Source organism: Sceloporus undulatus, chromosome 1, assembly GCF_019175285.1.
Source record: "Sceloporus undulatus isolate JIND9_A2432 ecotype Alabama chromosome 1, SceUnd_v1.1, whole genome shotgun sequence".
NCBI classification, from domain to species: domain Eukaryota; kingdom Metazoa; phylum Chordata; class Lepidosauria; order Squamata; family Phrynosomatidae; genus Sceloporus; species Sceloporus undulatus.
The window spans coordinates 146137433-146148363 of NC_056522.1; the positions used below are offsets into that span (position 1 = coordinate 146137433).

At 42.9% G+C, this 10931-nt stretch overlaps 1 protein-coding gene across 1 annotated transcript; it reads left to right on the top strand.

Annotated features, from left to right (window-relative positions):
* The first annotated feature begins 6 nt into the window (after positions 1-6).
* IAH1 (isoamyl acetate hydrolyzing esterase 1 (putative)) lies at positions 7-10631 on the top strand. Its single transcript, XM_042450784.1, has 7 exons — positions 7-52; positions 4507-4647; positions 5863-5915; positions 6448-6596; positions 7688-7849; positions 8000-8121; positions 10340-10631. The coding sequence occupies exons 2-7, from the start codon at positions 4555-4557 to the stop codon at positions 10526-10528; spliced, it is 768 nt and encodes a 255-aa protein (XP_042306718.1). The 5' UTR covers positions 7-52; positions 4507-4554; the 3' UTR covers positions 10529-10631.
* Positions 10632-10931: the final 300 nt, after the last annotated feature.

The window sequence follows — 10931 nt, forward strand, 5'->3', positions numbered from 1 at the left end:
AGGCAGCACCAGTGCTGCACTCAGGGCCTCAACTGAGGCCCCAGAAAATAAGGTAAGGGGGCTCAGGGTGGGTGCTGGGCATTCTGCTGCCGCCTCCACCTCCCATGCCACATTTTCAGTGTGATTGGACAGGGAGACCTAGGGCCTGGCAGGCCTCCCTGGGGGCTCGGGGTGGAGGCTTAATGTTTTTTATTTATTTATTTATTTATTTATTTATTTATGTTTTTCACTTTTTGTTGGGCGTGTTCTTCATTATTCTTGAACGTCCTACATTTTGTCATACATTTTCCCGGTTTTGTGATATATAAAATTATGGCAACCCTAAGTGGAGATCAAGCTGATGTTTAGGTGTTTAAGACACATATTAAACTGGCTGCTGTGGATTATTTGTTCTCTAGAAATAAAAACAATGAGCCAGGATAATTTATATATCTTAAAGTGAATGATAAAGACATCAACATAGTTCTATACAGTCAGCCCTCGGTATCCATGGATTTGAATATCTGCCAATGGGAAGCCCGTGTTGTCCCCAATGGTGGCATGTGCACGCGGCCACACTGCTATTAGGGACAATGGGACTTCATCTGGTTCTAATGCTAATGCGGCCATGTATATGTGCTGCCACTGTTGTCCCTAATGGTGGTGGATACACTGCCATTGGGGACAATGGAACTTGAGCATTCACGGATTTTGGTATCTGCGGTGGTGTCCAGAACAGATCCCCCATGGATCGCCGCCGGCCTGCTCGCCTCCTTCCTGGTCCCCACCGGGGTCAGGAACGAGGCGAGGCCCTGGCGATCGTCGGCGGGCTCCTCGCCTCCTTCCTGGTCCCCGCCGGGGCCAGGAACGAGGCGAGGCCCTGGTGATCGCCGCCGGCCTGCTCTCCTCCTTCCTGGTCCCAGCGGGGGCCAGGAACGAGGCGAGGCCCCGATCCTGGCCTCCGATCGCAGCGGGGCCCAGGCAGGGAGGGAAAGCCTCCTTAAGTGGAGGCTTTCCCTCGCCGCTTGGCCTCCGTTCCCCGCCGCGATCGCGATGTAAAATGTAGGACATAATTTTGTGTGTCCTACATTTGAAAATTTTGTCCTACATTTTTCCCGGTTTGGAGGTCCGGCACTATGGCAACCCTACGCTGCTCTGAGTTTAAGGGTTAAAAAAAATGGAAAAAGCCATTTTGCCTACTTGCTATGTTTGTTTTAGATTTCTTTGTTAGGTGAAAAAGCAGCTTTGTTTTGGAATCTGTGCCCTATAATCACCAGAAACAGACCCGCCCAACAGACATTGGACCTCACCTACATACCATATCTATCACACATACATTGGTGCCCGTCCTTCACCCATCCCTATACCTCCCTTGATGTGGCAAACACCACTAGACTTCACACACGGACCCTCCCTTAGATCCACTCCGGTCCTTCCCAGGTACCAAATTTTTTTTATTCCCAGAGTTATTAATAACCCTAATTTTAAATAATGACCACAATATTCCTGTTCATTTTAAATGGAGAAATCCTGTACTTGAAATGAGAAATGATCTTTCCCTCTTATTTTCTCGTAGGTTGGATGGCTTGTGCGGGGGAGAGTCAGTAGAGGGGAGGATATAAATTATACTGCAGGGGAGCATAGTATGGCATAAAAGACTGGCCAGAGCCAGGGTGCCAGCTCTTCTATTACTGGATGTGTTAGGGGATCTTAAATATTCACAATGAGCATAAAGGATTCACATTAGTTCCAGGTTGGATTTAAACTCCATTTTACATATACTAAAGAAATGAAGATAGTAATCCATCAAGTGCTGCTGGTACTATAAATTCTCTGTCCTCTTCAGCAGATCTCTTACATAAAATCCCATTACAATGAACAGAGTCTGTACAGTAGAACCACTTAGATCCTACTGAAATCAATCTCTTTTTTCTGAAGGTCATGGAGAAGTTTGTTAAAACACAGTGATCTTTAGAGTGCTGCACAAAAATGCATCTGTGGTGGGGCTGAAATGGCAGCATGTATGTGATATATCTTGAATACAGGTGTGGGGCAGCAGGATTCTGCCTCATGGGAAAGGTTTCTACAGGTTTAGAAAGATATGACAGGTGCAGCCCTTTTGATGTCATTAGACTGCAATTCTCCTTATCCCAATGCTGCTCAGATATGAGGGGAGTTCCAGTTCAATATCTGCAGGACTACAAGTGACTCCAGTCCTGATATAAAGGCTCCTGCCCATGGATACTGGGGCATGTACTAACCCAGTGCAGTACACCTGTGGGGCTGCTTCAGATAGTCATCAAACGTGTACCTGGTGATGTAAGTGGCTGGCATGCATGTGGCGGGCGATATGGTTGGTGAGTGTGAACACCACTCTGCCCTCACTAAAGGCCCTGCCTGGAGCTTCAGGAAAGCTATGGCCACACTACCACTGCCAATGGGATCATGAGAACTGCCATGGAAAGGTCTATGTTAATAGTGACTGGGCAGGGATGAGAATTTTGTTTCATTTGATCTTATTAGGAATTTGCCAGCATTCACATATTTATATGTGCAAGAATGAATCTGAAACTTAAAAAAAAATACTCAGAAACCAAAACTGAGAGGTTCAATTATCCAAGTCCATGGCTTTAAGTCCTTAACTCTTAAAGGTCTCACTTTGAATCCCTGTACATTCGCTGATGTTAGTACTGAATTGGTATTGCCGCCTGCCTTTTTTCTCATCTCACCTTTAACAACTTAGTGGTAGGCAGCAACAAAAAAATCATTTTTCTGCAGGGAATGGCAGTACCTATTGACATTACCCAGGGCAAATGGGAGAAAATTGTATGGCCGTACCTTTCAAAGAACCTGCTGCATATTTGAGATGGGGAGATTCAAATGGGGAAGAAAGCAACAATGTCCTCAACCCCATCCCTAACAAGGATAAGAATACACATCAGAAGGGAAGGGGAGCATGACATTGGTATAGGATGCAATGAGAAGCAGTTGTGTCCCTTAAATGAATGGTACAACATTCAGATGTTATCAGGTTCAGTCTCCCAGCATCCCCAGCTAAAGCTAGGAAATATACTGATCTCTGGGCATGGAGAGTTCTTGACAGTTGGTGCAACAATCTGACTTTGCATAAAACAGTTTCCTATGTTCCTGTCAATGTTCAGTCTCTAGGGTCATGTCTACACAGGCCAAATTAACCAGTTTAGTGTTGCCAATGTCATGACTTTCACATGAAAACGGAGACTTTTCAGAGCTTTTCGTGTGATTTTGGTGCCCAGCTCTATTTCAGTGCATTTTTGGTGACTTTTGCCTATTTCATTTCCAGCCCTGACTCTGAGAGCAAGGCTGGCTACCAACCCTTTGGTTTGGAGTGTCACACATTAACAGTTTTCAGCCAATCAGAGAGAGGACTGGAGAGTGGTCGCCGCCCCCGCCCTCAGGAAGCTCTCTCTCTCTCTCTCTCTCTCTCTCAGCCCCTGACTCCCTCTTAAGTCTAGCTTTCTTAGACTTAAGCGCACTTCCTCAGATGCATGGGAATTGTAGTTCATTGTGGCACCAGAGCTCTTTCTCACAAAACTACAATTCCCAGGGTTCCCTAGCACTGAGCCAGGGCAGTTAAAGAGGCCTCAAACTGGATTATTTCTGCAGTATGGATTGGACCTTGAGCATTTTTAATAACGAAGGTCCAAAACACTGCAGAAATAATCCAGTTTGTGACCGCTTTAACTCTCCTGGCTCAGTGCTAGGGAATCCTGGGAATTGTAGTTTGTTGTGGCACCAGAGCTCTTTTTGATAAAGAAGGCTCAATGTCTCACAAAACTACACTTCCCAGGGTTCCCTAGCACTGAGCCAGGGCAGTTAAAGCAGTCTCAAACTGGATTATTTCTGCAGTGTGTCTTGGACCCAACTCAGGCTGCATCTTCACTCCAGATTCCAGAGACAATTCCCAGGATTCCATAGCCCTGAGCCAGGGCACCTAAAGTGGTCTTGAACTGGATTATTTCTGCAGTGTGTCTTGGACCTGACTCAGGCTGCATCTTCACTCCAGACTCCAGAGACAATCCAGTTTCATACCGTTTTTACTGCCATGGCCCAGGGCTATGAAATCCTGGGAATTGTAGTTGTCACACCAGAGTTTGCTGAGAGAGAAGGTTAAATGTCTCCGAAAACTAGAATTCCCAGGATTCCCTAGCACTGAGCCATGGCAATTAAAAGGGTGTCAAACTGGATTTATTTCTGCAGTGCGGTTGCATCCGAACACATTTCTATTTGGCACAAAGCTTCCTGAACCCCCTTCATGTCAAAATAAATATCTTAAAAGGACTGAAAGATCCTTTGTTTGGTTCAATGGTGATTTTGAGATTTGAAATAAGTTACAATTATTTTTATTCAATTATGTTTACGTTTATTTGCAAAACATCCGCCATTTTAACATTATGGGAATTTTCCGGGAATTGTGACTGAATATTCCGTGTGATCTGGGGGGATTCAGTGGGTTTTGGACAGACATTTCCGGGAATTATCTTCCAGGCTTGTTGGCAACACTGGAAGAGAAAGAGAAAGGGCCTTCCTCCTTCCATGGCTGCTGCTCCCTCTGAGGCGGTGGCGGGGTCCTATGCCCGGCGTCTCTTCTGGCCCCGGATACTCCTTTTTGGGGACTCCATTACTGAGGTAGACCCCCAGCTCCTCTTCTTTCCAGGCACGTCCTCCTTTTCCCGGACCCCCCCTGCTTCATCCTCCTCCCCTCCAAAAAAAGTCCTCCATTTTGAGCAGGACTAAAGGAGGAGGCTTCTGTGAAGGGTCTTGAGCTTCAGTCCTCCTCCTCCTCTCCTCCATTTTGAGGTGCCTTCTCCTCCTCCAAAGGGTGGCTGCTGCTGATGTTCATCATCATCATCGTTATTGTTATTATTATCTTTATTATCATCATCATTATTCAAAGCTGCTGCTATTTATTATTATTATTATTATTATTATTATTATTATTATTATTATTATTATTATTATTATCATTATTATTATTTGTATCCCAGCTTAGAAGGTTAAAAACACTACAATTAAAAACATAGGAATATTAAAACAGATTGCACATGAAATAATAAAATATATAATTCTGTGACTCTCACGACGACAACAAGATTTACGTATTTATTTTGTGTGCCGCCTTTCCCTCAGAGCGAGACCCAAGTAGACTTACAGAAGGGAATTAATTAATAGAGTTCAGTTTTAAAAACATACAGAAGTTAATAAATAAATCATAAGAGTTTGATGAATCAGCAGCAGCAGCAGCAGCAACATTGTTCCAAAACACACTGCAGAAATAATCCAGTTTGAGACCACTTTAAGTGCCCTGGCTCAATGCTAAGGAATTCCAGGAACTAGTTTTATGAGATTACATTTAGCTTTCTCTGTCAGAGAGCTCTCGTGCCACAATAAACTACAATTCCCAGGATTCCCTAGCACTATGCCAGGGCAGTTGAGGCAGTCTCAAAATGGTTCATTTCTGCAGGGTGTTTTGGACCATTGGTTGGAAGAGCAGGGTTTCTGCGAAAGCCAAATTTCTCTGTCACTCTCTTCCACAACCTACTTTCCTAAGGAATCAGTGAACATGTCATCTTAAGTATGTGTGTGCATGACTTAAGTCACCTTCGACTTATGGCAACCCCATTAACACTTCAACCTTTATCACATTTCCAACTTGTCCTTTGCTCATGATCCTACAAAGGAATCACGGTTGGATAAAACAGTAAAACTCAATTGAGAAATGTGTTTCTGTGGGCCATCATGAAAATATATATATACACACACACACACACACTGAGAATGGACTATACTTGGACTTGTGGCTGCAGAGTTTAGTTCAGCGTTTATTATCTTCCTTTCCTCTAGTTTTCCTTCCAAGAAAATGGATGGGGGGCATTGCTCGCTCAAAGATTAGCCAGGTAAGGCATATCAAACTTTCTGGTTCATTTATATTTTCAAATGACATTTCTCTGAAGAGTCATTAAGATGCATGACAATTAATTGTTTTTAAGGACAGCCATGATTGTTTTGAGACACGATATCAAAAGCCTTGGTGTTATTTTCCTTTGTGTTTCTCAATTCTGTGCCATGGACATAGACTGGAATTGCCCGTTTTTATCTATTTCAATATTAATCAAAGTACCATCTTTTAAAAGAGACCATTATCTAACAGTAGAGATACGACGGGCAGGAGGAGCTTTAAGTGAAAACGGAGACATTTTGCACAAATGTTCAAGCACTGAAATACAATCCACTGTAAAGAAGAGAGGCAAGATTCAGATAGCAACCTTCCTGGGACAAAGTCCACATGAACTCATTGGCACTGACTGTTGACTAAACATAACATATGACTGTGCCAGTACAAAAGGGCATCTGACCAGTTTCTAATATTTTTGAATGGGGAATGATAGGAAGAGACTTTTCAGGTAAATATATATATATTCATTTCAGAAAGTGTGACGTCTTGAATCGTGGACTCTCTGGCTATAACACACGGTGGGCAAAAATTGTTCTTCCAAGACTGATCCAGAAAGATTCTAACGCTAAGAATACAATTGCAGTAACAGTCTTCTTTGGAGCCAATGACAGTGCTTTAAAAGGTATGGCATATTTTTTCTTCTTTTCCGCACTGCTCCAAATCCTCTCTTTTTGGAGTATTTCATTACATTTGTTTTCACAGTGTTACCATGTTATGTCAGGCACTTGAAAACCTAAACACTTTCAGTCTTACAGGCTTCAGTCTCATTATACAGTGCCCAAATGGTGCTTTCTCATTCTTGACTTTTAATTAAAAAGTCTATATGCCATCCTCATATAAAAATATTTTCAGTAGGTGAAATAGTAAAGAGGGTTGTTTTTTTAAGACAGTGTCAGCCTAAAGCAGCACAAATGAAAAGACTGACCTACTCAAAAGACTGAATACTCAGTGTCTGTTCTAATGTCAGGTGCTGAAAAGGAATCGGGTAAATCTCCCTGGGCAGATTTGATCACAGGAGGAGTGCCACCACAAAGAAAGTCAATTTCCTCATATAGATTGCACCTACACTGCAAAAGTAACACAGTTTGAGAGTGCTTTAATTGCCATGGCGCAATGTGTGGAATTCTGGGATTTGTAGTTGTGACATATTTAGCTTCTGTCAGACAGGCAGCTCTGGTGCCACAACAAACTACAAATCCCAAGATTCCATAGGATGGAAAATGTATTCTTTCTGCAGTATAGATGCAGCACCAGTCACATCATTGTCATTTCTAGCAATGTTTCAGTGTACAGACTATCCTTTGTTTGAAGAACACAGGCCAGGTCATTTGTGTACAACAGCCTACATAAATTGTCTTTGAAAAGCACTTGAAAGCTACAGCTGTCACAAAAAGGTAGTGGCTAGATTCTTGTGAGGTATCCACTTTAGAGACCACATTGCACCGTTTTTCTTCTGGGTTTAATACAAGGTGATGATTTTGCCCTGCAAAGCCCCAACAGCTTGCACATTAGGATAGTCAGTCTATATCATCATCATCATCATCATGTGTATTTATATCCAGCCTTCCTCCCAGTACAGGGACTCATCTTATTTTATTGTTTCTTGCTCAGAACACTAGCAACAAACAAAAAAATTGTTTATGGCTGAGCAATATAGTTACATTATAGGAAAATCTTGTTAGTGTCTCACTTCAGCATATCTTTCCTGAACAGATGTGAATCCCAAACAACATGTTCCACTAGAAGAATACGCTGACAATTTAAAAAGCATGGTACTGTACCTTAAGTCTGTGGACATTGCAGAGGATAAAATTATTTTAGTGACACCACCACCACTTCATGAAGCAGCTTGGGAGAAAGAGTGTATTGCCAAAGGTAATGGTGTTAACATTTTTAAATTAAATTGTTTTAATACTTGAAGACGAAAGAAAACGCAAAACCACAATTTTTTTAAATACTGAGTTTTCTTCCAACTATAGTTCTTAGTCTTTTAAATGATAGCCTCTTTTTTCTTTTTATGTATAGGTGAAAAATTGAACCGTCTCAATTCTACCACTGGGGAATATGCCAAGACCTGTGTTAAAGTGGCTGAAGATTGTGGCACTTGTGTCATTGATCTGTGGACACTTATGCAAAAAAATAACAAGGTAGGCTCTCTGGGAATTAGTCATCTCTTTTCATGTCAGAAACAATGATGTGAGCCTGAAACAGAACATTGGTACTTACCTTGGTACTTACCATGAAGGCTTCTTTTCTGAAGTGTTGGGGAGGGAATCCTTCCATTGGATGTTCTTCCTCCTCACCTTCCTTGAGGCAGGGCTTCAAAAACTGTCACTTAAACTCACCATCCCTTCAGGAGGAGAGCCAGACCCTTCCCCCAGTGATGGCATGACAATCTTCAGCTACAGACTACTATAGATTGCTCAGCACAAACACTTGCATACAACAGTATAAGTAGACACTACAGTTAAATAGGGTGTGAAAAGATTTCTGCCTCAACACTGCAGAAAAGGAACCTTCACAGTATAAAATCATAGGTGCGAGGATGAGTAGATCAGAAGCTTATCTAAACATGGGTGAATATGCATCCTCTGGACTCAGATGAGCTATCATAACCACCAACTCCTTGTTGAAGACCAAGAGCTGGCAGGTACTGACAGGCCAGAAAGAAGAGCTTGGTAGTGATAATGATCCTCAATGTAGGCAAACCTGAGGAACTTCCTGTGTGCCAGATGAACTGGAACATGTAAGTACACCTCCTTGAGGTTCAGAGATGCCAGAAACATTCCCTCCTGAACTCCCTCCTAAATGGTTCTGAGGACCTCCACTTTTTTACGTAACAGTTCAACCTGTGGAGATTTAGTGTGGCCCTCCATTCCCTGTTCTTGGGGTCCAAGAAAAGAATGGAGTAAGACCCCAAATATCTCTGATGATTGGGCATTCACTCTGTGGCCTGCATCTGTAGAAAAGTGATCTGTGCTATTCATCGTCCTCTGGATCCCTCGTGACCCGCAACCTAAGAAAGAGGTTCAGTGTTTTCCATGTGAAATCTGTCATATAACCACGCATCATGGGATATGCACTCCAAGTGATGGGCAAAGTGTTGCACGTGTCCCTCCCCAGAGAACCACCCCAAGTCAGAAGGACTGACTGGATCCATTTCCCTGCTTTACTGATGTCTGGTGATCCCCTTTATGGAATAACGGATGTGCTGTCGTTTGTGGCTGAGGTGGAAGACCAATTTGACCTGAAGGCTCTAAAATCCTGCTGTCTGAATTGTGGTTGAAAGGACTGGGCCCTGGTTCCTCCTTTTTAGTCTGAGATGGTGAGGCCTTCTTGTCCTTGGTTTCGTCCAGCACTTCATCAAATGTCTCCCCAAACAATTTAAACCCTCTGAAAGAGCATGTTGCCAAATTTGGTTTCGATTTCATGTCAGCGTTCCAATTTCTCTGCCAGAGCTGTTGTCTAGCTGCAGTGCCAATGTTCTGGATGTGAACTGAGTCCAAGCTGGTGTCTGCCATGATAGCAGATGCTTTGGCCAATTTGTTGACCATCCTTTGGAATAAGCAGTAACAACTCCCTACCCTATCTGATGCACACCCTAGAAAACTCAGTGGCCACAGATGGTAAGTGCAGCTGCCTCATGAGCCCTATGGAGGAAGGCCTCATCCAGTTTTTTGTTCTCTAGAAAAAAGGCTGTTTGACACCAACCTGTCAACCTCACTGGGGTATCAGGGGTTTTTTTTACCCTTTCCATCATCCCCTTTAGCAAAGCAATGAATACATATATTTTGCACATACAAGGGGCACCACTGCCCCCCCCCCCCCCCGTTTCATGTGTTTTATGTTAGATCTGATCAGAGGAATGAGGCCTCCTGCGGTGCTTCCAGCCACCCACCATCCCAACCTGCACTCCCTTTTGCACTACATACACTTGTTTTTGCCTCTGGGCAGGAACTCCTCCACCATTAAGTGCACTGATAAGCAGTATAGAAGTGTATGTGCTATTGCTATAAAGCCATGTTCTAGCACACCCAAGGCAGGATTAAGGGGACAGTGAGTTTGTGTGACAGTTGTTCAAGCCCTGCCTCAGGGAAGGAGAAGAGGAGGAAGACCCAATGGAAAGATTGCCTCCCCACACCAGGAAAATTGAGTAGCAAAGTAAATCTAGTAAGTTCATTTCTTCAGTTAGAGGAAGAGTTTTTAAAACTCCTAGTATTCTTTGAAAAATCTACCAATGTTTCATCATTGTAAACTGCCTTAGGTCCTGTGCTAGGATATAATAGGTGGGATATAAATCGAAATGAATGATTGAATACCAGAACCTACCTGAACAGTTCACAATATTGTTAGTCTCCATTTTAGGATTTTAGCTGCTACCTCTCTGATGGACTCCATTTATCAGGGGAAGGAAATAACTTCCTAGCAAACCAGCTTTGGTCACTCCTGGAACAAAGAATCTCCATGCTCCAAATGCTGCTCCCCTATTGGCGCGATGTGGATCATCTCCATCCTGAAGCTAGTCTCTTGGATAACCCTCATGATAAACAGTAATAGTCAACACTAGCTCTTACTTAGATGACAGTAGAGTCCGTACACATGTAAAACATTTTACTTTTTAAAATTAAAATAGTCAACACTTTCTTATTAAACAATAGCCATGAAATGGTTCATGATTTTGGCTGGGGATGATGGCAGCTGTACAGCTGGAGGTTTCACAGATTGAGGAAGCTTGCGCTAAAGATCTGAACACAATTGTTCTACTGGTTTTGTCTTCCACAAATTGTTCAAAACAAGCATTGATCTTGCTGTGATTAGACAAGAATTATACAGTGGACCCTTGTTATACGCTGGGGTTTGGTTCCAAGATCCCCCGTGTATAACAAAATCCATGTATGCTCAAGTCCCATTAAATATAATGATATAGCAAAATGGTGTCCCTTATAAAAATGGATAA